Source organism: Trematomus bernacchii, unplaced genomic scaffold (genome assembly GCF_902827165.1).
Source record: "Trematomus bernacchii unplaced genomic scaffold, fTreBer1.1, whole genome shotgun sequence".
NCBI lineage: Eukaryota > Metazoa > Chordata > Actinopteri > Perciformes > Nototheniidae > Trematomus > Trematomus bernacchii.
Window position 1 is genome coordinate 7,387,325 of NW_022988050.1, and position 26,007 is coordinate 7,413,331.

A 26,007-nucleotide genomic window follows, 5' to 3' on the forward strand; every position below is an offset into this window, starting at 1 on the left:
TAAAAGCTGGAGTCCAAATTCAAATCTTGGCAAAAGCACAGGAATATACAGACACATGTGTGGCTACGCTGGAAATAAGCTGAGTACAAAATAAAGTAAGTGACTAGAACTGTTGTGCATAGTATTTGAAAAGATTTGTGCTGACAGGGCTGGGTGTTAATTGAGCAAAGAGATGCATACATTGTTAAGTGGGATACAATAAATAATGATCTCCTGTTGTTTATAACTGTGAGGTTAATGCCCTTAGCTGGATAGCTGCAAACCTCTTCATCAGAGCGCTATTCAGATTTATTATATATTCAGTATCTTTATAAGGATATTTACAAATACTGTCATCTTTATTTACAGTTATTGCCGCAACCAAGGCAGTTTGTCACTGTCTTGTGGTTTATAATGAGACAGCAATAAATCAAGTGATGTGTGTTGATGTTCTGCACCTTAAATAACAGACAAAATAACAGTCCCTCAGAATAATGCAAAGTAAGCTGGGAGAAACATAAGCCATTCTTGAAAACGTCAGCCTTTTTGAACAGTTTGGAACATGGCTACTGTGAGACAGAACGTTTGAAAACACTTCACTACCTTTTTTAACAAATAACACTAAGTTTGGTTTTCCTTCATCCCCCTGAATTACCTTTTTTTCCTCTGCTCTTCCATGCAAGTAAAGCGTCAGAAAGTAGAGACGGCACACCATCGTCACGCTGTGGTACACAACCGGACAGCCATTATTACAGGACTTTACAAAGAGATAAACAACGCTGACGATATCATGACAGGAAGCAGATACTCTTGTTTGATTTGAAAGTTACATGGGTGTGTGTAAAGAGTGTCATTGAAGTGCGTATAAAAGCTCCCAGAGGTGCATGCAAAGCATTTGTCACATAGGAGCTGTGAAAAGCAAAAATGTACAGTAATCCAATCACGGGAGAGCAGTCTGAAATTCGTGTGTGATATGCGAGAGTGACTTTCATGTGACCTAGATGTAGCAGAGAATACTTTGTTTTCAAATGTTTTTCTTACACACAATGTATTACCTGAATCATTTTATATTCGGAGCAGGACAGACACATATCCTGAATCCAGCCGTGCTGCATTCTGCACATACAAAACTGGATCGACATGGTTTATTTACCTTTTAGGCGAATCTACTTGACTGTTAAAGGTTTTTTGAAACAACCAACAAGTATTGCACAAGCCACTACAATAAACAGCTACAATCTTTCACAATCTCTTTTGTTTTCTCTACACGAACAGTGAAATGGAGACTCACAAGGCTTGGACGCGCCTTGACATCATAGTAATGAAGTCCAATAGACGGGTGACCAATGGAAATGGCTAGTGAGGTAGCCAGACTTCCTGCACACTATCCTCTTCAACATGATGCTACATTTCTGTTGTGAGTGTGTATAAAACCACACAAAGTAAAGTTGTGCTACAAGAAAAGTAGCCCTCCCTCCCCGCCTCCTTTAAGTCTTAAAAGCTTCTGCAGTGAAAAAGCAAAGTTGTGGAGTTTCCCCCACTTCCGCTGCTAATTCACGGCCACTTTTTGGAGGTGATGGAGGTGGGTGGTTTGCGGTCAGTGAGGTGTCGGGTAAACACTCCTGAGTATTCCTCCGTCATCATTGTGAATTTCTTTATCAAACTGAGGGTCAAGGAGAAGTCGTCATATTTCTAACAGATAATTCAGAGGGACGAGGCCTCTCTTCTTCCCGCTGCTCAGCCGGAGGAAACCGTCAATCTCCTCGTTCTTCCCCACACAGATCTGCAGAGGGAGGTGGGGATGGAGCAGGAGGAGGAGGAGGAGGAGGAGCAAGTGACATTCAGTATTGTGAGAGAGGGTTTGTGGACTGAGGCGAAAAAAAGCGTGCTGTAATGGAAGCCATAACATGCTGTCCTCTGTAATATCAGCAGTTTTCTGAATGCATTTGCATACATTTAAAAATGTATCCAGCCAGTGTGTGTGTGTGTGTGTGTGGAAAACTGTGTGCTCACCTGGGCCTCTTTTACAGTCATCTGGCCTTTGTCTCTGTTGCCATGGAAACCATCCGTGACCTTCCACACACGCTCACCAGGGCGGACCCGCTGCACAAAATTGGCCGGGAACAATCCCACCTTGTCTCTGCTTTTCCCCTGGTAAACACACCCCGACATAGACATAGTTATAAATAGATTTTCCTGGCTCCTAATTGCCCGTACTTCAATAATGCATGATGCCGACTACTGCCATAATAAGCTACTATAATTTGCTGCCTTGTTGACAAAAAGGAACTACAGTATTTCCATCGTTTATGTCTCAACAGAAACCAGTCGCAGGCTTCCTCCACTGCAGTCCTCGGCGGAGCATACGCTCTTTGAGTTTTTTTTCTGTTGACTTGCCTACATTTGCATAGCATTTATATCATAGTAACATAATGGAATTTAAATTAGGCAACACAATAAGCTGAAAAATACAAATAAAAACAATGTTTGTATTCCCTAATTAGCAATGCCAGTTCTAGAGCAAAAAGCATCTGCAGTTGTGGAGCCCTAATCCCCTCCCCATCCTCTTCAGAGACTCTGGCTGGCAAATGAGTGTGCAGAGCCCCTGGGTGCTTAGTAAGCTGTTTCACTCGTGTCCAGATGTTGGTTCATCCACATTTAGCAGAGGCATGTTTACATTAGGAGGGGGTTTAAATGTGTTTACTGTAAGTGAATGGCTTTGCAGTGATTATCACTTTCAATAATATATATGATACAACATCTTTTTTGTATACAGTAGTTGTACTTTTTAAATCTGCAATAAAAATGTATTTGATTGAAATATTGTACTACATTTTCCTGTTGTCTGATGTAAAGAACTGACTGTCCTTCGCAGGTGAAGGTGAAGATCTCCAGCTGCGTCATTAAACACCGACGGCAACCCTCCTCTTCTCCTCTAAATAATGACTAGATCTGCACACCCACACCTGCGGTCCTTTAAGCACATCAGTCAGCTCTTCAGTACTCTGATCAGTTCTGCTCTGACTAGAGGAACTTCAACTGATTGTTTGACCAGTTTAATATGTGTGTGTTACTGTAATATGTATTTACAGGAAATCTGGAGATTTATAACATTCAAGTTCTATTAAGATCTTTTGCGCAGCCTACCTTCCACCAGTCCTCGTTGGAGTCATCTGTGACTTGAACTCTGTCGCCAGGCCTGGAGGAACAAATGCGATCAAACAAAGGTTTAATGAGAATTCCTAACACAGAAACAGGTTTACAATTAATGAGTTAATAAGTGAATAAAATTAGGCACTTATTGCCACATTAAGCACCATTTAAGTAGCATTTAGACTGCTTTTAAATCAAGGTAAATTCTAGTCCCAAATAAGAACAGGCTTCAATAGTCAGGTAGATGTGATGTCACTAAATACCTGTATTGTAACTTTTGCGTGAATAATGTAAAGTACTGTGAATGTCACCATAAATGGCTATTTTTCACTGGAGGGAACTGGACTGCTCTGTCCATGTATCAGTATCCCCTTTGTGCTGTCTTACTGCACAGACGCATCCTCCAGATTAGTGGTGGGTGTCACCACACTCAGCAGTTCTCTGCACCTACTAACATACAAATACTTTTTTTTGGTTATGTTACACACTCAACGCAGCTGTTTGTCCTTCCCGGCCTCCCAGCACACTCCCCCCTCCCGATCCAAACGCTGCAACCCCCCTCTGATCCTCCCGCCGAGGAGGCAGATGGCGTGTGAATGTCAGCAAAATGATGACCAGGTACACCTCCTCTATCGTCTCATTTACACAATCAGTACAGTATGCAAAGGAATGTGACTGACTGTAGCTCCAAGTCGTTCTTCTCCTGAGGCAGGAACTTGTAGAGAGCCACATATGTGTGGATGGAGTGCACCTCCACTTTCTTAGGAGTCTGATTAGAAGAAGGAACGTCGAAAGATAGACAGAGAGAAAAAAGATTGTTATTCATTTGTTTTCCCATGTGGAGTTCTGACTTTAAGTGAAAAGTAGGGAGAGTTTGAAGGGAGTTGACAGAGTGCATTTTCACCAAGAAAAATGGGAGAAGAGTGCTGACTACACACCTTCAGGCTGACTCTGTCTTCTGAATCAGCCTTCTCACTTTCAGGAGGGGTGAGCACTGGAGAGACAGAGAGAGAAAAGAGGAAGAGAAGGAAAGACAATATGTGTGAAATAAGGAAAGGTCACGTGTAAAAAACAGAGAAAGAGAGGAAGAGTATAGGTGCGAGAGAAAGAAAAAAAGTGTGAGGGATACACAGAGAGGTCACTTAGCGACAAACAGATGGAAGACAGAAATCAAGGTCATGTACTGCAAAGTGGCAGCAGTACAAACAGAGATGATCCCTCCTCCTGGGACTAAAGACAGAGAGGTTAAAGAAGTGTGGAGAGAACACACACATACTCACTGTATCCCTCACATTCTGTCCCAATAGTGTCACATTATGGAGGGAATCTCACCATTGGTAATTTATATCTTAAGAAATAAAATGTATCCTCTAAGGATTCCTGTGAAATGTACAGATACTCAGACTCAACTGTTTTAAAAAAGGGTTGATGCACCAATCAGTTTAGAGTTAAACTTATGGGGAAAGGCCTATCTTTCTTGCTTCAAGTTAAATGAGAAGATCACTTCCACTGCCACGGGAAATACGATGGAAAGTAAGGGTAAATATAAAGTAAAAGGCAGCATGTGGTTAGCTTAGCTTAGCATGTAGCCTTGAAACGGGAGAAAACAGCTTGCACATCAAAACCCACATCTACAGTTTACCAATTTACACACTATATATTTTTGCAAATTGTACAAATTAGATATAATGTTTTAATTATAGTGAGATTCATTTTAATAACCTGTGTACTGTACATCAGCTGTAAAGCTAAGCTAACCGGCTGCTGCTAGTAGCTTTATGTTTAAAGTAGACATTCAATTCAAGTTTATTTATATAGCCCAAAATCACAAATCCTATTTGTCTCAGAGGGCTTCACAAGTCAACAAACAAAATTGGCAATGTAAAACAATGTAAAAACAACAAACGTAATTTAAAAAGGAACATAAAAGCGGTATCAATCTTTTCATTTACCTTTGGAAATAAGAGCAAACAAGCCCATTTAAAAAATGTGAACCTATTTCTACAAAACCTTTCAGTATTGATCTGAAAGATACAGGGTTTCATGTGTTTTGTTTACATTAACATTGAGCTATGTTTTCATTAATTTAAAACCGAGTCGTTGTGTTTCAGTTAGCTAAGAATGAACCATTAATGTTTAAAAAGGGAATGGGTCTTCTTAAGTCCCATGTTGCTCTACCGTGTTTCTACATTAGCCCAGAAAAGGCAAACCAATTTTATGGACACCATAGTTAATAGTCACATTTGAAAAAGAGACAAACACTGGAAAGCTGCCAAAACAGACATTTATCAGTTACGAATTCAGAGGAAAATGATTTGACTTACTTCCTGGGATGGGCTCCTCTTCAGCGATCGGCTGGTTTTCCAGATTGTCTGGCAGGTTTTCTTCCTATAATAAAGAAAGAAATGAAGTCAGCAAAGTCAGCTTTATTTCGGTATGATTAATGTCTACATGAATTTATATAAATGACACGAGGACTATGTCTGTTTTTATACCTCGTCACAAGGCGACTCTGAGATACTGCTGAAGCTGGAGCGGCTCAACTGAGCCAGCGACGTCCCATAGCGCAGCGCCTCATACACAGGGTCAACACTGCTGTTATCTGCCTCTACACACACACAGGGACACACGTGCGGTTTTATGGCAGACAGTATATATGGACAAACACATACATCTCATGTCAGGCATCGAGGATCGAAGGCCAGACACACGGTGATTAGTCACTCTGAGACTTTGGTTGTTGGATGCTGTGAGAAATCCTCCAGAGTTTCCATCACTCACCCTGAGCAGCGGGGGCCTCTCGGACCACTCCCAGCGTGTCCGCGGTTAACAGAGGGGAGCTGAAGTTTCTCTTGAAGGCTCCTGACTGAGAAGCCGGGAGAGACACAGGGAGACAGGAGGGGGAGGACAGGGGAAGGAGAAACGTTACTTGAGGCGGAAAGAAGACAAAGGGCAGATGTGATATTATTCTGTAAGACAATACCTGTGTGGTTTGATCTGGAAGACGTGGGCCTACAGTGAGATAAAAGCTCTTTGTGTTGCGGTATTTCAGCTCCTCTGAAATCCCCTACAAATAACTTTGACAAAGATACTTTGAGGAAAATGTGGAGGTACTTGGCTTATGTTACTTATGTACTATCCATGAGGACTAATCCAGAGTAATTGTATTTACTTGACTATTTTAAATTGTATTCTCTTAATTTTACATTTTCCTCCAAGTGAACTGGATGCTTCAAGTTCCTCTGCCATTTGACAGTAAATTATAACTATTACTGTAACAGTCGTATCTATAACCCAGCACAAACATTAAAGCATTAAATTAATCCAAATGCTAAAAAACATGTATACACTAACTCACAGAGTTAGGAGCTAGAACAAAACATCTCTTTGTAAATGTTCAACGGACAGCCACACAACGTTTTCAAGATAATTCAGCTACAATATATATATGCTAACATATGATTTAAGTGCAGGGAAGGTTAGGAATATAAATCTGCTTTTCAAGCTTTTGAAACCAATACATCTGCTGAAAACTAATGCCAATTCTCCATCTTAACCGCAATGTCCCTCATTGTTACTCCGAATACCCAGCCCGCTATTGACAGTGAATTCAGAAACGTTGCAAACAACATTTTTTTTTAGTTTGATGTCTAAATTGATGTTATTTCTCCACTTTATGGACTGTAGGAGGAAGAGGATGATTTATAATGCAAACAAACTGCAATATAAAAAACGTTTTTATCTCGACACTTGTATGTTGGATCTGCGAATATGATCTATGAGCGTTTTATTGCCGACTAATGGTGGCAATAATACACTCACCATTAGTTTTAACACGGTGCTTCTGAAGATATATCCCCGAACACGCCTGTGCGCCTAATGGAGTATGACTCAACTTTTTTTTTCTTCCTGCCTTCAAGCTATTCATCCATGTTGTCTGCGTATTGGGGCACCAGAAAGATCCGTCTCTGTCAAATTGTAGATCTGAAGCCGAACACCTTTGATATGCGATTGTTTCTTTATTTAGCAAGAAAAATATGTTTAGCTGCAGAACATGACTCATCAGTCTGAAAGATAAAAGTCCTGTTTTGGACAGAGGCTGTGATGAATATGTCCTGTGTTCCCCAAATAGAAGCGTATTTAAAAGAAAAAAGTATTTCTGCTTTTAATCTCTGCATCTTTTATCATCCGTTTTATAGAATGCGGTACATGCTAAGAATATAACATGTCATCAGAAAAATGCGTTATCTGTTTAGGGTTGATTTCTTCTGGCCTGTGGTACAAACCTTCATTGTATAACAAAAAAACCTTTATCAGGTCATACTGCTCGATGCTCAACATGTCAACAAAAACATCTATAAATCAAAAACTGCGTCATGATGTAGAAATATTGTTGTATACTCATTGGGTGTCTGAAAGTTTCTGAAAAACCAAAGTGAATATATTTATAGAAGAAAAGAAAGCAATCAAAATAACTGCCATGACGATCTGACAGCTGTTGTGAGTAGAGCTTCTGAAGAGCACAGAAGTCATCCAGAAGTGAAACATAGCTCTGAGGTTCGGAGGGGGTGTGATGGCTGTTCAGGACTGACAGACAACAATTTGCCCAGAATCTCTTCTTTATCTCCCTTCTCACACACAACACAAACTTCACCTCTACTCTGAAAAGACTGCACAAATCTCACTGCTAAAACATGACTGAACAGTATGATTGTATAAAACATGACTGAACAGTGTGATTGTATAAAACATGACTGAACAGTGTGATTGTATCCGTTTATGCAGCAATTCTAATTGATTGATATTTTGGATGGCTTCACATATGCAAAAAAATGCTCACATTTAAAAGTCACCTATTATGCAAAATGTGTCCTCTCTGAAAGTTTCTGGAAAAAAGATTCTCTCTCTTTTTGTCCTGATCCCTCTATATAAAAACCTGTCTGAAAATGAGCTGATCAGATTTTGGCCACTTTGTGATATTGTTTTGGGTTCTGCAACCATTAGCTAATAACCAACCAAGGTAACACCCGTGCACCTTATCACCTGAATCCGCTCCTTTTTAAACCAGACACTTCACAGAGGAGGCGCGGCCAGAAGCAGTTCATTAGCATTTAAAGCGACAGACACAGAATCAGCCCTTTTGGAACAGTGCTGAAACAGAGGGGTTTATGGCACGCGATAATGCATGATCTGTTTGGAGGTGGTTTTGTATACATCTGAGACCTATAATATATTGTTGATAGGGGATCGTTAAAGAATGATTTCACACAATAATGTTTTCATCATTAATGAATCTGCTTATTATTTTCTCAATTCATCGCTTAACGTTTGTTCTTTCTAAATATTCAATTGACGATGATAAGAATTAGAAAAAGGCAGCGGTCGGTTTCAGTTCATTTCAAATAATCGCCAACTTTCCTGTCATTTGACCAACAGTTGCAACTCAAGAAGAAGTCAAGAAGTCTTTCCAGGAAACACAAGATACAAATAAAATGTAAACACGGTCTGTGAATGGACAATACATCTGGCAAATGCTTCACTTTCTGTTTAAAGTCAATTCATAACAAGTCACACTCTGATCTGCCATTGCTCCCATTTTAAACATACTGATGTGGAGTAGACTCATTCTTTCCTGAGCAAAATAAACTGTTCCACATCTTATAGTACTACTACCATTCAGCTACAGATCAACATATCAGAAATGATGACTGGGTAGCATGACTGGACAGGTTTAGAGAGAAGAGAAGCTAAAATGCCCCTCTTTGGTCAGACAAAGAAAGATGGGACTGTGGAGTAGTTTCTCACAATTTCGGGTAAAATGGGTTTGAGTGTAAATCTTTCCTGCAGAAGCAATTATTTTGTGCAGCGCTCAGCAGGCCTATTTCCTTAATCAAAGGGTAATACATACTTAAGTCTAATTAACATTGATTAGCAAAATGTTGTCGGGAATCCAAAGTCATTTTCAGCAGCTTGGATCTGGAGATATTTTAAGGCAATCAGTCATATATGGGTGCACTCAGCAAATGGGTTAGGAGTGAGTCAGAGGGACAACTTCACTACTTTACATACCTATCATTTGCCAGTTGTGCCCGCTTTAGTTTTTTTTTTTTTGCTGTGAATTACTAGAGGTAGAAGGACTACTCAGATTCTTTGTTGAAGTAAATGTAACAACACCACATCCACAAAAACTTGATTTAGGTAAAAGTCCTGCATTTAAACTGTACCCATATGTGGAAACATGGTCCATTTTGTTGCCCATTGATATGATAAGATATTGAGCGCTCCAGTAGCTCAGCTGGTAGGGCAAGCCTAAGGCAAAGCAAAACAATGGATATTATTATTTGTGTATTCATTCACTTGCAGTATTTTAATGATAAGCTAATTTTAACAATTGTATATGTAGATCTCTCAGTCCACTAGGATTGTCTTAACCTGTAATCTAAAAAAATCAACTTCTTATCGAGAATTGAGTGTGGGTCTTGAAAAAAAAAACATTGTTCTGCAAGATTCATTCATTAATTAGTTAATTATAGGAAAATAATACTTTAAGGACCGTTGAAGAAAACAATTAGGAGGTGAGATGGAGAGGTTTGCAGTGTGAGCCATATGTCACTGATAAAAGAGAAAGAAAGGCTGTGCAAACTAGAGTAAGTTGAAATAGAAATGCTACAATACCTGAACATTGTACCTTAGTGCAGTCCTTAAATGAGTGTACTTCGTAACTTTCCACAACTGCTAGTTAATCCACACAGCAGCACCGATACAGTGTTTACTACGTCTAATGCTCTCTCTTCTGCCTGCAGCGAATACGCAGGCTCTGGCCTCAAGTCATCCCAAGAGTCTGACTGCACCAAACACAGGAATTAGATGTATTGTCAAACTAATTGCCAAGAACATTCCAGCCTTTCCTACATTTCAGTTTCATTAAAATATGTATGATGAAGCTCATAAATTAAAAAAGATCACCTGAGCAATTCATGCACTTAAGATACAGTAGGTGAAATTTCAGAAGCAATCTTTTTGCGCACAAAAGCTTTGGATGACGCACTTTGGTTGAGAGTCAGTGGCCCCTGGACCTAGAGGTATGTGGATGTATAAGAAGGAGCCTCGACCTCCATGCAGTTTCAGTGAAAGGCCTAATCCTTGCTTTGATGAGTGTGCAGTGATGGAAAAGGACACCACCGAAGGCTTGGCGAGAGCCTTCCGTGTCGTATCCTCCAGGGATTGTGTGCGCCTCAAACACACTGAATTTCACACTGAATTAGCCAGACCAGCTGGTACAGAGAGATATTGATTTTCCAACAGAGTTGTGAGGGGAGGAAGGAAATGTTGCACGCAGACAAGAGAGGAGAGCGGAAAGAGAGCGTTGTGTGAGAAAAGCAGCACATGCAGGAGGACGGACAAAAAGGCTGAGTGACAAACTGTTGGGACCTGGCCACCGAAACGTCATCAGTGTCATCCTGCTCCGCTTGAGTTTTTCTTAGATAGGATATAAGTGATATGAGCGTTACCTGTACAAACATTTCCCCGTAAGTTAGTCTACCTGGCAAAGCTGTGGTCAACCCACTTTCCATTTATAACCTCTAGCTTTTTGTCCCTCCTGCTTTGAAAATGGCTTTGTCCTCTTTTAACAGGACCAGGGATTTGGGGCTAAGCATATTTCCAGGACCAAAGGCTATGCCAACTGACTGGCAGAGACAATTACAGCATCCAGATGCTCTTTATTTCTGCTGACACAATGCATTCTGGATATGGCACCAGCCTACAGAGAGCACATTCGTATCCAGTACATTTGAGAAACAAATACACAAAATATTAAAATGTCTTTGTAAATAAAATGTTTGACCATGGGTCAGTCGGGTTCGGGAAGAGAACCGAAACAAGCAAATGTGCAAAGCAAAAAGGACGCATGGATATTGGATTATTCTTACAAACTACCCAATTTAAACATGGTGAAAGGTGATACCAAGTGCCAACAAAAAAAGAGAGTACCCATTTAATTTTGGAGCACATCCGAATCATAGTGCAGATATTAAAATCATTTTTCACTTACGGAAAAATTTGGCGGAGGTCTGCATTAAGTAAGTGTGATGCATTTGAGGCAAATCATTATGAACTCTTTAATATAATATATTTTTGATCACACATATGTCCCTGCTGTCTCAATAACCAGGTAGAATATCCAAGTACTTTGTGGATATTTCGCCTCTCAGAGTTTCACACCCCTGTTCACACTCGATGACCACATATCTGAGTGTCATATCGCTGCCAGACAAGTGCTAGAAACTTAGATTTTTATAATATATATATTGTATGTGGGCAGTAAAGTGTTACAATAGCTTCATAAAAAGGTGAATAGATTATGGTAGTGAGGTTCAAATAAGTCGAGGTGTTCTTACCTTTCCATTGCAGGGCTGCTGGGAGAGCTCCGAGGAGCACCAGAGGTGGGTCGCCAGCTTGCAGGCTCGACAGCGCAGCCCCTGCTTGGAGTTACCTGCATGGACATCAGAAAAATAACACCTCTTAGTGGACTGAACACCGCGGTCTATATTTCTATTATCAGCAACACATTAAGGACAAAGCGAACGGCAATAGCAGGTGCAGAGAGTGTGATGGAAATGGAGGGAAGGTGGGCATTCTGTGGTTTGTGAAGGTCTTTTATTCTTTTAGGTGAGTGATTTAAAAATACTTTTCTTTCCGAGAAGCTTGGTAACCAGTTTATTTTAGCAAAAAAGTGTCCGATTCTTTCTTCACATGTGAAACCCACACTGAGAGTATTATATAAACTGCCATACAAACATCAGTATTGACAATTGTACGCCACATGTTCTATATGCACATTTTCTTTTACCAGTTCACTGGCCTGTATTGGACCAGGTAAGGAATGTTAAATATATATTATTGAATAATTTACTGATTTTATTACATAGTCTCTAAGCTCTAGCTAAAGATTAAGAACATGTAATGATCTCAAATTGATCAATGTGCTTTCAAGTACGTTCAAAAAGCCTAACAGTGTTGTCAAGCATTCAGAGTATGCAAATTGTAAGAGCAGTTGCAGTACATAATAAAAGTAAAAAGAAGAAGACTGCTGAGAAACGTCAGCACACCAATTGTAAAAAAAAAGAAGATACAACTCCCAGGGGAGACACATAAACAGGATTGGACTTCTGCACTTGCAGTCAATCTTTTTTATTGGGAACATTTTTTGCTGAAGAATTAGACCCCTTGCGAACGATCCACAGTAAGATTTGTGGATACCTGAGTTACAATCTTTCATCATTTGAGAACCACATACAGAACGCGTTTGATTATCTTTGGATGAAGTGGCAGAATTCCCAGTGTTGAAACCTCAGCAAATAAACTCAAAATATCTGCAACACCCTTCAAATCTGATGCTACACTCAGCCTATTTTTAACTGATATCTTTGCACATTTGTAAGAAATGCCTTGAATCTGAAGCTCATCAGGTCTAAAACCACCAGACTCGGGGACAGTTTCATTCCACAGGCCATAAGACTATTAAAACACATCCATAAACATTCATCCGTTTGCATCTTGCTAATTATTTATCCAATATATCATATTTCCATTTACTTGTATATGGACTCTTCTTGCAATTTCTATTTTATTTGTATTTACTTGCACATGTCAAAACATTCTCTTGCACTATTTTATGTCCTATATATAGATAGATAGATAGATAGAATTGGGAGGGATGAAACCCCTCTTTAATGGTCACACATGCAGAGCACACAGCACACACAGTGAAATGTGGCCTCTGCATTTAACCCATCCTAGTACCAGGAGTCTAGTACTAGGAGCAGTGGGCAGCTATTGTACAGCTATTCATGTTGCACTGTTGGAGGAGCCTGTGACTTAAGTTGTTCCATTGCCATATCTACACTGCTATAGCTAATGTGCACATGACAATAAAGCCTTGCATCATGAATCTCAGTAGATTAACTCAAGATAAAACAACTTTTATCTTAGCTTTCAGAAGTACACAGAATCAGCTTATCTCTGCGTTTTGGGAGACCTTGTGCAACACATTTATTTCCTTTATGAAACGACAAAAGTAAGACCATTTTTCTGAAAGTATCCAGTACCCCTGACCTACCTTGGATCAAATGTTTGCACCCCTGGCAGCTGGTGGGCCGGCGGAAGACGTGCTCCTGGAAACAGTGGGTTTTGAGCGGCTGCACCGGAGACTTTAGCTGGTTTTTGGAGGGCATAGACAGCGAGGGGCTGATGGAAGGTGAGCGGGATGACAGTGAGAGGTTGGGACTGGTGGACGGGGAATGGGACGGAGAGCGCTCATAGGCCAGAGGGGACGAGGAGATGGGGGGAGGAGGACATGTCAGGGCTGTAGGGGAAGTGATGAGGGCGGAAGGAGGGCGGGATTCGCCGTTATTGCGCTGGAAAAAGTTGTCCATACTCTTGCTACGCATGACAGATTTGAAGGACAGGGAGCGCTTCAATCGTTGCAACTGAAAGACAAACAAGAAAACAAGAAAGGTAAATAAGAAGTCAAATTACAACCAGTTACAAGATATATGTGTTTTTGTTTCAGAGGAATAAGGATATATTAACTGAAGAAAACACACCCACTGAACCTCATTTGTCCAAAGAGCCTAAAACTTGTCCTAAGGCCTAAAACATGTTCTACCACAGTTAGGTCAGTTTTGTTTATTCCTCATGCAACATACGTATTATGAATATGTTTTTGTTTATTGTTTCTCTACTCAGAATTGGGCTCGGCTCAGATCAATAAAAGCTTTGATGCATTAATCAGAAATTGGCAACGCTTGAATCAAAATGTGTTATTTATGTTTCAAGGCCTCTGTCAGTTAATATGATTAAACCACACACACACACAGTCTTCTTAATTTGATTGTCTAGTTATGACGGTTTAATGTTACAGAAAATAACTTGGCCAGGGGCTTTAAGTCCTAAAGTGATGATTGATAACCACTTGGATACCATCCTTTCTTTTTACCGTGACAGTATATACAGCAATAAGGGGAAGTTTAAAGCTGAAACAATAAAAGTGGCAAAGGCAAGGGGGAAATTGTCTGGCTCGAGGGGATGTGCAGTGTTTGAGAAATCAGTCTGTTAACAGTCTCTTAGCTCTACCCTCTGACTGTCCTTGCCCTGCCACGCTGGCTTCTGATCTTCCAGCTTAAGCCTTTTTCCCCTTCTTTCCTTGGATCACAAATTTGCCATCCCATGCGAATCCAGGCGAGTCAATACACCTTCAAATTCACGTTTGATTAGTTTTATTGAGCGGCCTGCACCTTCGCATTTAGTGCAGTCAGTAATGCGCGGCGAACACAGTGTTTATCTTTGACTGTCGGCCTCCATTCCAGCATCCAGTGCTCTTGGCTACAATAACGAGGAAGGGATAATGACAAACAATTATGGGGATTTATTAGCGATTGGATCCAATATATTGAAATAGTAACCTCTGTGGACTCGTACATCAAGAAAATTGCCCGGGGATAATCGCAAGGATGTAATAGTTCTAAGAAAAGCATCTCTTCAGTTTACACCAAGCTCATTAGATTACTGTGTTAGCCACAGGGGTGATATGCAGACTAATGATTCAAACTTATATTAAATCATAGATTGGTTTATTTTGTGGCATTTACATGTTTTTTTGCTTGTTGTGGTCAAGCAAAAAGTCTGACATTTTTCCTCTGCAAAAGAGGAGAGAAATGTGAAAAGGTAGCATCCTCATCATGCCTGTTGTACCTTTAAAAGGCACCGATCCACCTGATCGATAGAATCGAGCAGGTTCCTCTTTTTCTCCCTTAAGCTTCAGATTCACAGATGCCAATTTAGTTTGAGGGATGAAAGAGTCTCCCTGTTGACCCATTAGCGAGTGCCTCTCGTAAATGTTTTCTGCAGGGAGCTGAGTCCATGCTTTCCTTAATGGCCTTTTCTTGGCTCGACCGGTGGCCCATTCAGTAATGGATGTTCGCCTCGATTAGATTTTTTAACTTGTCTGACTTTGTTAACCTCCTCTGCGTTGAAGGCCTGCCTTTGCTTCATTTCCAGGGGGAAAGAAAACCAATTTATTTAGGCACAAACAAGGTAGTGCACCACTGATAATCAAAGCTTAACAAACCTCGCATAGCTTTCACACAGATTAGAGAAACTAGAACTTATTTTAAGATGAAGAATACAAACTTAATTAATGCCAACTAGGTTTTTAAGAGGGTTTGAATTATCATGAGATGCTTTAGTATTTACTCAGTTTAACTTGCATTCAAATATAGTATTTCTGCACAGTTAATTGTTATGCTAGTGAAAGGGATTTCCGATAAGAAATGGTTCCTAGTTGTCCGATTCCTTGTAATTGCATGCCTCTGTGACTATTGATTCATTGTATCAATACTTTCCATGTTTAAAGTGTCAGGAGGTGGGCTGGTTAATATAGCTGTTAGCAGCCTGCGGGCAACACAGTCCTGCTGAGGTGAAAAACTGAGCTAACAGCCAACAGAGCAAAAGTTACATTGGGATATATTCAGTACAAATGAGTGATGGGCAAAGATAAAGTTATGTGTTCAAAGGTCATCTTGTAAAATGCAGTTTTTGGCAAAGCAGTTGAATGAAAGATGTATGTGAAGTAAAGTTTAAAAGCTCAATGACTGTGGACCGTATAGTTTGCATGAAAACCAGAGTAAATACAATCACTACATAATAAGTCGGGCTCATTGTAAGGCAGTATTTGCAATTTTCAATAAAGACAGTATTTGCAATTTTCAATAAAGACAAGAGCCTATGATGCCTGTTAAAAGGGATTTGATTAATTGATCCGTTACACCAGAGTGTAACTTGAGGATTTGAGGCAGGTCCATTGAGAGAAGGCACTAAACAAATCCACAGCACAGGTCCAGTCCTTATACATCAAATCATTATCTTATAGCCAAGCTTCTCAAATGTTGTAGCTCCAGAGCATCACATCGCATCTATCCGTCATCAACATTACTTATGTGTGGCTATTTGTAATTGTGGGGGAAACTTCTGTGTAGCAATGCAGTGGGAGTCACCGACTCAGGAAGGAGACACGAGGAGAGCTGGAGCTTTGATGTCAAACACTGATGGGTTTATTCAGAGTATTCGGCCGGAGGATTCACATCACAAGTCACGAGCCAGAGGGTCTGACTTCACGGGAGAGTTGCCACGTCAATTCTGAAGAGCCTCTCTCTATGCTAGACCTTTTAACTGGTTCACAGAGAGTAATCAACATCTCTGGAGGAGTAGACTAAACAGCTGGGAACACTGAACCACCCGCGTCCGACACTCATGGCCTCAAAGATTTCACATCTTAGAGTTCACAAACACCGATAAAGAAGTGCCTCAGCGTTCTCACAACAATTACCATTCGTGCCAGACAAGTTGACCGGTCACAAACTGGTGACAACAACACATATGGCACCAATGCCTTTCCTTAAAGGAGATAACAGACGTCAGAGTAGATCATAAAACGTCACAGAGCAAAAGGTTAGATATAGGGATGTCCCGATCACCTTTTTTTGCTCCCGATCCGATTCCGATCATTTGATTTTGACAATCTGCCGATACCGATTTTTCTCGATCCGATCTTTATGCAATGCATTAAGAGAAAAAAAAGGAGAAAAGCATTCAAGTCGTCCCTTAAACCCCACGTTCTCCACCACAGATAACGGCTGGTCATCCAACGCGATGAATTCAGCTATCTTGGCTGTTATTCTTTTGGCCTTTTCACTGTTCTGGGGCAGTTTCTCTTTCCTTTTAAAAGTCTCTGAAAGTGTTTGTTGTTTCAGTGCCGTTACCTGAGTGGCCGCTGTGTACTCGTCGTGTTGTTGTTGGTGTTTGTTTCTCAGGTGGCGTATTAGATTGGTCATGTTGAACGTAGCTCTGTTCTTTCCACCACGCGGAACCTCCGCCTTGCAAACATTGCATCTGGCTGTTACACTGCCTTCGCTTTCAATTTTATAATACTTCCAAACTCCTGACATTTTCTCTGTCCCGACTCCCGAGTCACCAGCTGAACGTAGCCTCTCGTTAGCTTACTGCTACTATTAGACACTGCGCCCACTCTGTTGCCAGATTTGAGAGAAATAAGCAACCATGTCTATGAAAACAAGCCCAAAAGAAGCAACACATACATGATGTTGTGTAATTTTAACCCAAAACTAAGGCCTCAGGATGACTTTAAGACGTGAACATGGTCATTTTTGTTTTGTAACATTAAATAAAAAAAAAAAAAAAAAAAAAAAAATCCCGATCCCCGATTTTTTTCTCCCGATTCCGATCTTTTGAAAATCACGTGATCGGCTCCGATCCCCGATCACGTGATCGGATCGGGACATCTCTAGTTAGATATCTAGAAGAATTATTCCTTAACAGTAATTATCTTAATATATTCAGTCTATAGCAAGTATGTGTGTTTGTAATGTAGAGCAAAACCATGTTTGCTGTGCTTCAGTATATCCCATAACATCCCCAGAACAGAACTCAAAAGCCAGGCTCTAATGAATGCACATATCTATATTCCTGCATGTCTCTCTGTAAAGGTTTATTTATGGATTACAGAGCGAGAGAGCCATCACACTCGACGACTGACGGTAATTAGCTCATCACAGTGCAAGCAGTGCGGTGTACTACAGCAGACTGGGGTGTGAGGATGATGATGAAGCGAAGAATAAAAGAAAAAGGCATGAGGACAGAAAGTAAGGAAAAAATAGGAAGAACATAAGGAAGAAAAAAGGAGCTTAGTGAGAGAGGATATAGAGTGAAAATACTCCACCAATGCACCAGGGTCTTTCTCTCTCACCCCACTGACAGACAAATGGTACAGTGGAGACAGAGCAGACGTCTCCGCCTTGTTCTGCGGCCGTTTGAAAATGAGCACAGCGCACAGGGATGTTTGGTGAAGGCTTCTATAAATAGGCTGTTGTGAGAAATGCCTGGATAAATTAATGATCAAGAAAGAGTGGGGTGGGGGGGGGGGGGGGGGGTGGTCACACAAGATGCCTGTGAAAGGCAAAAAAAGTCATCCTGCTGCCACGACGATAACCCACTCCCAAGAAATATCTTTTCTACAACTCATAGGTGGTGCAGTGAGAGGATAGCATTATAAATAGCCAAATCTACCAGCTAAGAGTTCTACTTATAGACAGTTCTCTGAGTTTCACACTTACGTAATAATGTTTTGACTGCGGTTATGCCTTGAAGCACATACCGTACGTCTCAGCCTATTGACTGAGATCTTCAGGAAAGACGATTAAACTTTCTAAACCTGAACACAATGTCTGTTCTCTTTGGATCATTTTAAAACACACTCTCCTGCCTTGGCTGTGTGTGTAGGTGCACAGCTATGCAGCCAGCCAATTCTAACAATTATGAAACTTTGAAAGCAGTATCTAAAAACGACTTTGATGACGGTGATTACGGATCCCAAAAATAGCTGAAATGCCTTTAACAATCAGTCTACGCCAAATGTAAAAATATGATTAGAACGGTAAGAATTACACTGGCGTCACATCTATCATCAGTGAAGGAAAACAGTGTGTTCCAAAGTACACGTAAGAAAGTAAAAATGTTAAGACTCTGCATTAGTATTAGTGTAAAGAGTAAAAAGCTAATCCCCAATTTCCGCCAACTCAGCACATTATACCCAGTGCATTGTTTTATTTCATCGGGACATCTCTAGCTGCTCGTGAAATTAAAAGGTATTACTGAAAAACACAGAAACCTGATTAAGTTTGCCCGTGTTCTTGCAGTGACCCGAGCTTTAAATTAATGCAGACCTCATTAGGCATTGTTCCAGCTGCATCCTGGTAGGTCCTGAGACGACCTTTTGTGCAAATGGAAAGTTGTAGTGCTTCACTGCACTGCTGGCTGCTTGGAACAAACTGAAAACGTCCTATAACCGACAGTTTAATCCCTTTTTTTGAGCTCAGATATTTACTATATCTATCACAGAGATGAAGAGCATTAAAGAGATGAATACATACGAGAGGTTGGACGGTTTGTATTTTTAGGCACATTTAGACGTAATCAAATTAACTTTGTATAATAGTGTTAGGTCGCTTCATCAGATTAGTCATATGATTCCCTTGATTTTGACTGCGTTAATACCCCTAACCCTTTTTTTACTCAATAGTTATATATCAAGGCAAATACAAACTCGGAGACTAAATCAAGATTTTCCAGATTTGAAGGGAAACTGAAATGAACCCTAAGAACCAGAGGTGTCTCTGTGATCTATTGTATGTACAAGGCGTGATTTCACAGGTGAAAGAAATGGTGTGAATCAAGGTAAATGATTCTCTCTCATTGTCTAGGCTCTGCGTGTGGCTTCCAGATATCTGGCTGTTGTTTGAAGGGCTGTTTCGCAGAGATCTGTGAGCCTCTTTCAAGCAGGGACTTTGCCTGTCTGAGCGTGCAAAAGAAGCTTGCATTTTCCAAATCAAGCCGTTTAAAAAGGCTTAACTGCATAGAGAGCCTTTGCGGTAAACATTAAGTGACTTCCACGACGGCTCTTTGATTTTCAAACCATGGGGAAAGAACAACTCAGCAGGGTCTTCATAACAATGTGGTTACCCAAGAGGCTGTTTTGTCTCACATATAACACACACCAAGATTATGTTTTGATCTTGAGTATGAAGATTGAGAATTATAGTGTGTTTGTACTGAGGATATGTGTTTTTGATTTGAAACACCCTAAGAAAAGTGAATGATATCCTGTTTTATGTTTTATTGTAAATATGAAAGTACTGAATATCAGTTTCATTGCAAGTGTATGTTACACACCAAGCTCAAAGCCTTGATAAGAAATCATTCAACTAAAAGACAAAAGAAATAAGATTAAGTAAGTAAGTAAAACTTTATTTATATAGCACCCTTCTCAACACGAATGTACAAAGTGCTTTACAGTACAGTACACAATTCACAGTACAACTCAAATGTAGAATAAAAGGCATAAAAAGGCATAAAACAACAGCAGGTAATACATAGGATAAAACATACAATAAAACACCAATAAAAGACAGCTACTAACCCACCTCCTCCGACGCCCCAAAGGCCTGTCGGAAGAGGTGGGTCTTTAACTGCCCCTTAAAGATCTCTATTGAGGCAGAGGCTCTTCGTTTCTGGGGGAGTTTGTTCCATAGCCTTGGGGCCACCGAGATGTGTACAGGAGAAGATCATTATATTTACATTCAAAGCATGACCTTCTTTTTTGACCTTTAGGTAAATTCAGTCATCTTTATTTAGGATAAATGAAGGGAAAATGTAAAGGAGCCACCCTGACATGATTAATGTCATTCATAAACCAGGGTGGAGAGAAAGTCAAGTCTATTTTTTTAAAAACTTTAATAATGTAATGTTATTCTAACCGCTAATGAAGGAGTGATATTAAAGTTTAACCAAAGTTGCTGTCTACATGATTATTTGTTGATGCATTCAAAAGTCTCGCAGCTAAGTGTACTTTCTAGTCCTCTTCAAGGTGAAACAGCCGTTCAGAGCGGAAGCTCTCTTTATAAAACTGTATTTCTTCCAGTCCATTAAATTAAACATCTTTTTGCTTTTACAAAACAACCTCTGAAGTCCAACCTCTCCAAACCTAAGGTCAGTACTAAACAAAGGACTAAATAAAGTCCACATGTATTCCCTCCTGACTCTGCTCCTACCCGTCATCGCACGTGGGAATCTGCCGTCTCAGCAGCATTTTAGAACTCAATCAAGTACAGTAATTCAATCATCATTAATCCAAAAGGTGCTGGATCAACATTAGATACATGAGCACAGCGGTGACAATGTAAAGTACAAAAAGTTGGTTTGCATTGAATCATAAAACAGTATTGATGTCCCATTATTCATGTCTGTCTTTCCTAATATCAATCTCTTCCCTTCTCCGTCATTGTATCTATTTCTGTAACTCTTTATCTGTTTTCTGTGCAGACTATAGTTTTTTCAAAGGTCTGCAGTACAAGTCAATCATTCTGGCAGGACTCAGGAGAACCACAAACATATTGTGGTCTGACAGAAGTGAGTGATTGTCCTCCTGCGCCAAGGGATACAGAGGATACAAACATGAGGTATACGCTGTGCAGACATGTCATCTACACCGCAGATCATATGATGGCACAGACACATGCTAGGGCACATCAGAAAAACCCATTTAGGAACTTTAGTTGCCTTCGGAGAGAAGAATTCAGAAGTCAAATAAAGTGTTAACGCTACGTCCAAAACGAAATTAATAAAACAGTATTGAATCATTTTCCAATGTTTGGCTTGATAGCTTTTAAATGATTTGTTTCATGAACTGTAGCAATAACAAATTGATTGTTTTCATGTTCAATTAAGAAAAGTAATTTTGAGTCTTAATTAACAAAAACTGTAGTTACAGTAAATGACTACACTCGCCACTGTCCAGTATGTTACCCATCGGATTAATATCTTACGTAACCCTTCCATTTTTCTGTTTTAATAATGTGGTATTCTCTTGTTTTTGTGCAGTTTCTTATCTCCTTTTCATGCCTTTTTCTCTCCACAGGTGTACTTTCTCTTTCTCTCCATTTCTGTCATTCCTGTCCTGACCTCTGGCGTGATATCCTATTCTTAAAATCGCCCTCATCCTCTCAAGCACATCATCAGCCAGCCGCTCAGAGCTATGGTGGAAGAGGACAATGTAGGAAAGGAAGGAGGAATTTGAGATATTAATGGAGTAAGGCGAGGAGAGATGGAAAAGCAGGTGGAAAAAGACAAGGTGTTGGGTTTCATTTAACTGGGCCACAGTCAATAATACAGGGACATGAAATACATACATGGAGAGAGAAATAAATAATAACCAAGAGAGACAAAAGGGGATGATAAGGAAGTTAGTGAAAAGAACGTTGTCTTTGTGCCGGCTGAGAAAGTGATGTGTTGGGTGAAGGCCCCCGGAGACCAGGGCACTCATTATCAGCATTTACACCTGCTGTCGGTTAAAACTGAACTTTATGTGTCAGATTATTTTCAGCTAAGGTCTCATTTACGCCTCTAATGGTTCATTCTTTGGAAAATGTTGTTTATTATGCCAATAAGTCTACAGGAAGATTGATACCACTGTAAGGTAACGACAGGGCAAAAAGAGCTAGCCTGGAGACATCCAAAAGTAACAAAATGTGCCTACTGGGAGTTTAAAAAGTCACTTATAACCACATTTCACCAATAGCTACTGGTCTTGGCCAAAAGAAAAAAAGCCAGCATAACCCCAATTACATTTTTATAGCATAGATTGTGCGGACAAAATAAACAAAAATATATTGTGATAAATAAGCAGAGTGTGTCCTCTTTGGTCCATGCTATTTATTGCCCCGTGTTTTAATGTTTTAAAATCATAATTAGTTAACAAACATGCAGGGTTAAAGTATATGAGGTAAAGTCAAATATGTATGGTTTGAAAAAATAACCTTAGTCCCTGGATTTGTTGACCTACCATTCTTCAAAATATAAATGTCAGACACTACGGACAAAGAGTGGTATCAAATTCATCTAACTCTTGTCAAAGTGGATAGGTGTATTTGACTAAATGTAAATGTATTGCTTTAACCACTGTTTTGTCTTTCGTAACTCGTCATCTACTTTACCATGGCTACTGTAGTACCACCAGATGAAAAACACTTGAATGGCGTGCGCTGCGAGTGATTAGAGAGGAATAATAATAGTTTCAGAGCCATCACCTTGCCCGTAGGTGTAGGGGTGGAATAACTATTCATTCTCTGTCACTGCATCTACAGTATTAGAAGCACTCTAGAAAGCTGGTAGGCCCACTTATCACTGTAATAAACACTCGAGAGCTGAGGGACAGTCGGGGGACAGAGAGGGAGTGGAGAGTGAGAGATGAAGGAGAGAGAGCTGATGAAGAGATGAGAAAGACTGCAGAGAGAGGCGATATGAGGAACTGAGGAAGAGACAGACAGTGAGGCAGAAGAGGCAGAGCAAAGGGTTGAAATAGTTGTGAAATAATACAGTAGGCTACAGAAGTAAGGATATTGAGTGGCAGAAAGAAGCTCTAGATACCCTGTAGCAGAAAAGAGACCCTGTGGTTGCAACACACATTTAATCTTCATTTCCCCCTTCATTCTTTTTTTCGGAGGGATGTGGAGCGGGCACTGTTGCCAGCTTGGCAAACACCGAGCTCCACGGCTGACGCAGTACGGAGGATTGTTTCCACCCTGTTCTGTTTTGCCTGGACCACCATTTGTGTGAATTATGACCCAGCCCACAGCAAGACACAGCAAACATCTGCTAGCTGATAGGCTCGTAAATTCACCAAGCACCTCAACGCCCACCATCCATTGTGTGTGTCTGTATAGTCAAATAGAAACAACAAGGGGCCCGTCCTGCTAGGCTTGTTACTGGTCCCCGTGGTGATGACTAACAAAAGCCAGCCTTAATGGGATTTGTTGTTGCGATTACTGCCGCAATTAAAGCCCTTCTTGAAGCACATTTGAACATTTAAAAAAAAAAAAAAAAAAAGTTCTGTAGGAAATGTAGGTCAAGTCGGTACTGTAAGTGGGAGTTTATTCTCCCACTTTGAAGTTCAGCTCCAGTTTTTGTCATGAAAGATCAAACAGCAACAACAAGTCAAATCTTTAAAAGAAAATACTTCCCCCAAAAGCTTTTGGAAAAAATGTGTTTGGTGGTTTGTGCTTGTTTGATCAAAAATGAGTTGGGGAATATTGCTAACATGAGAAATGCATTAAGGTGGGTAATACTTTTCTTCCTAATCTTGAGGCAACTTATTAAAGAGGCTTTCATTTAACATACATCAACCTGAGCAAACAAGGTTATGTTTTGGGTTAAGTTTGTTTGTTTACAGGATTATGCTGAAAACGACTGGTCGGATATTCCTTAACAGTTGATGGAAGGGTGGGGTTAAGGAAGGGAATAGATCTGAATATCAAGGCATATAAAAGATATGTTTTTTTTGGCATTTGGCCTTTGCGGAGGCTCTCTGAGTGACTTTTTCTAAACCTATGTTGTTTCCTCAATGATGTTAGTAACCTCCCTCGCAAGGGTGGTATGGCAGCATATGATATAAAGCTCCGAACAGAAATACTTAGAACATGTTGTATTAACTCTGAAAGAAGCCGAGAAGTAGGATAAGAAGATTAGCAATTGAGTCATTTGACAAATAAATTAAAGCAATCCTAAACTATTAATGATATATTCTTCATTCATCTATTTGAATTCCATGTTGTTAGTGCAAAAACCCATCTCCTCCTATCTCTGACCATACAGAAAGCAGATACGTCTTGTGATCCAATATCATGATCGCAATATGAACTCAGGATGCAACATGGTTTCAGAATACTGTATTAATGTGTTTGTGTCATATCTGGAGGGCAGGTGATATTCAAGCAGAGAAAAGCATTTAAAAATGGGGATGATTGTGAAATGAATTGGCATCTTATTCTGTCGATGCATGTGCAATGTTTGCCACCCTGGTTCTTGTGATGGTCCCCTTGATTTTTTTCCAAGATAATGGATGCAAGGCACAGGCTCATAACTCCTCTGCTTGGACGCTGTACTGCACACCTCCAACATTTACTGCATGTACACAATATTATTGATGTCTACGTTAAATCAAAGTGAAGCCCAACCAAAAACTGCCTCACAGGATATTTCTTATCTTGCCTCTACCTGCAGCTATCCATAACTTGTGTTTAGTCCATAATTGTAGTTCTCTTACACACACACAGGTACACACATACACACACTTTCATGTAATCTCTGCCCTCTGCTTACTTTGAGGTCAGGGTAGTTACAAGAATTAAAGCAGCTATTAAAGCAGCTATTAAAGCGGCTTACAGTTGTTATGCAAGACATGCAACCACTACAGAATTAGCCTTGCAAGACAGAAGGCACCTTATTAAGTAATGCATACCATAACCATAACACATGACTCCAAAATAGATAAGATTAAATACGATTTCACTATTTTTAATGACACATTAAACTAGAGAAAACCTTGCTTTAGTCAGAATAGCCACATGTCTGTTTGTCATGGGTTAAATCAATGGAATAGCGTACAGGTGTGTTGGTACCTTTGATTCTTGCTGGCTGGGCACGGTAGGCTGTGTTCGGTGAAAGTCCCGGTTTTGTGGTTCGTTCTCCTTTTCGCTGATTTCCGTCATGTCGTATGCTCCGCAGAAAATGCTCCTTCAACAGCCAAACTGTCCACGGTGACAGAGGAATGGGGGGGGAAATATGCACGCAGAATTTTAATACATCGCTACAGTCCGAAGAGGTAGAGTCGGTTTAACTGTCAAGTCATCTTTCACCGGTGCTGCACGGTATTCCGTAAAAAGGTGCTTCGTCTTACTGGTTTAAAGCTGTTGTTCGGTGCAGAAAAGACCGGTAAGGATGCATTCAGCGGGAGAAAATATCCGGTAGCCGCTGCCGGTGGGTTTGTCCACCGCCTCTCTCTCAAACACCGGCCAGTTTTCCTCCGCTCTTACAACAACTTTGATTTCGACGTGACGAGGAGCTTTGCTCGTCCTGATTGGTCGAGACGTCTCAAAATACGCCAGAGGTGACAGGTGGAGCGCAATCTGATTGGCTCAGATAAATGTGTGGCATAAGATTGAATTCTACAGTTTTTAACGTGTGTGTACTGCAGCTTAGTTGTTTACATCTTTACTTTAAGGTGTATTACAATAAGATTCACGTTCACATTGTCCATAATCAAGATGAAACTCAATAAAAAAAAAAAAAATCAATGATGGAAATGATGAATTGTATGTTTGATTGATTGTATGATTGATTGCATGAAGGCAATTACATCTTTGTCTAATGTAACTGCGTGAAGATTCAGACTAATGCTACAAAATA

General features: G+C 40.2%; 1 protein-coding gene across 1 annotated transcript; it reads right to left on the reverse strand.

The window, feature by feature from the left end:
• Positions 1 to 1,597: 1,597 nt before the first annotated feature.
• On the reverse strand, positions 1,598 to 25,317 carry LOC117473895 (SH3 and cysteine-rich domain-containing protein 2-like). Its single transcript, XM_034119848.1, has 11 exons — positions 25,221 to 25,317; positions 13,253 to 13,622; positions 11,532 to 11,626; positions 5,914 to 5,998; positions 5,628 to 5,740; positions 5,457 to 5,520; positions 4,071 to 4,126; positions 3,813 to 3,901; positions 3,127 to 3,178; positions 1,993 to 2,130; positions 1,598 to 1,762 (listed from the first exon to the last, which is right to left on the reverse strand). Exons 1-11 carry the CDS (start codon positions 25,308 to 25,310, stop codon positions 1,664 to 1,666), a joined length of 1,251 nt encoding a protein of 416 aa, XP_033975739.1. The 5' UTR covers positions 25,311 to 25,317; the 3' UTR covers positions 1,598 to 1,663.
• Between the last annotated feature and the right edge of the window lie 690 nt (positions 25,318 to 26,007).

What these genes read in the sequence shown, in the direction of transcription:
- LOC117473895 (XM_034119848.1), bottom strand. Translation starts at nt 25,310, where the DNA reads ATGACGGAAATCAGCGAAAAGGAGAACGAACCACAAAACCGGGACTTT. An exon ending in AGAGGCCCCCGCTGCTCAGG is followed by an intron (nt 5,741 to 5,913) that starts GTGAGTGATGGA and finishes GTGTGTGTGTAG; the next exon opens with AGGCAGATAACAGCAGTGTT. An exon ending in AAGACAGAGTCAGCCTGAAG is followed by an intron (nt 3,902 to 4,070) that starts GTGTGTAGTCAG and finishes TCTTCTAATCAG; the next exon opens with ACTCCTAAGAAAGTGGAGGT.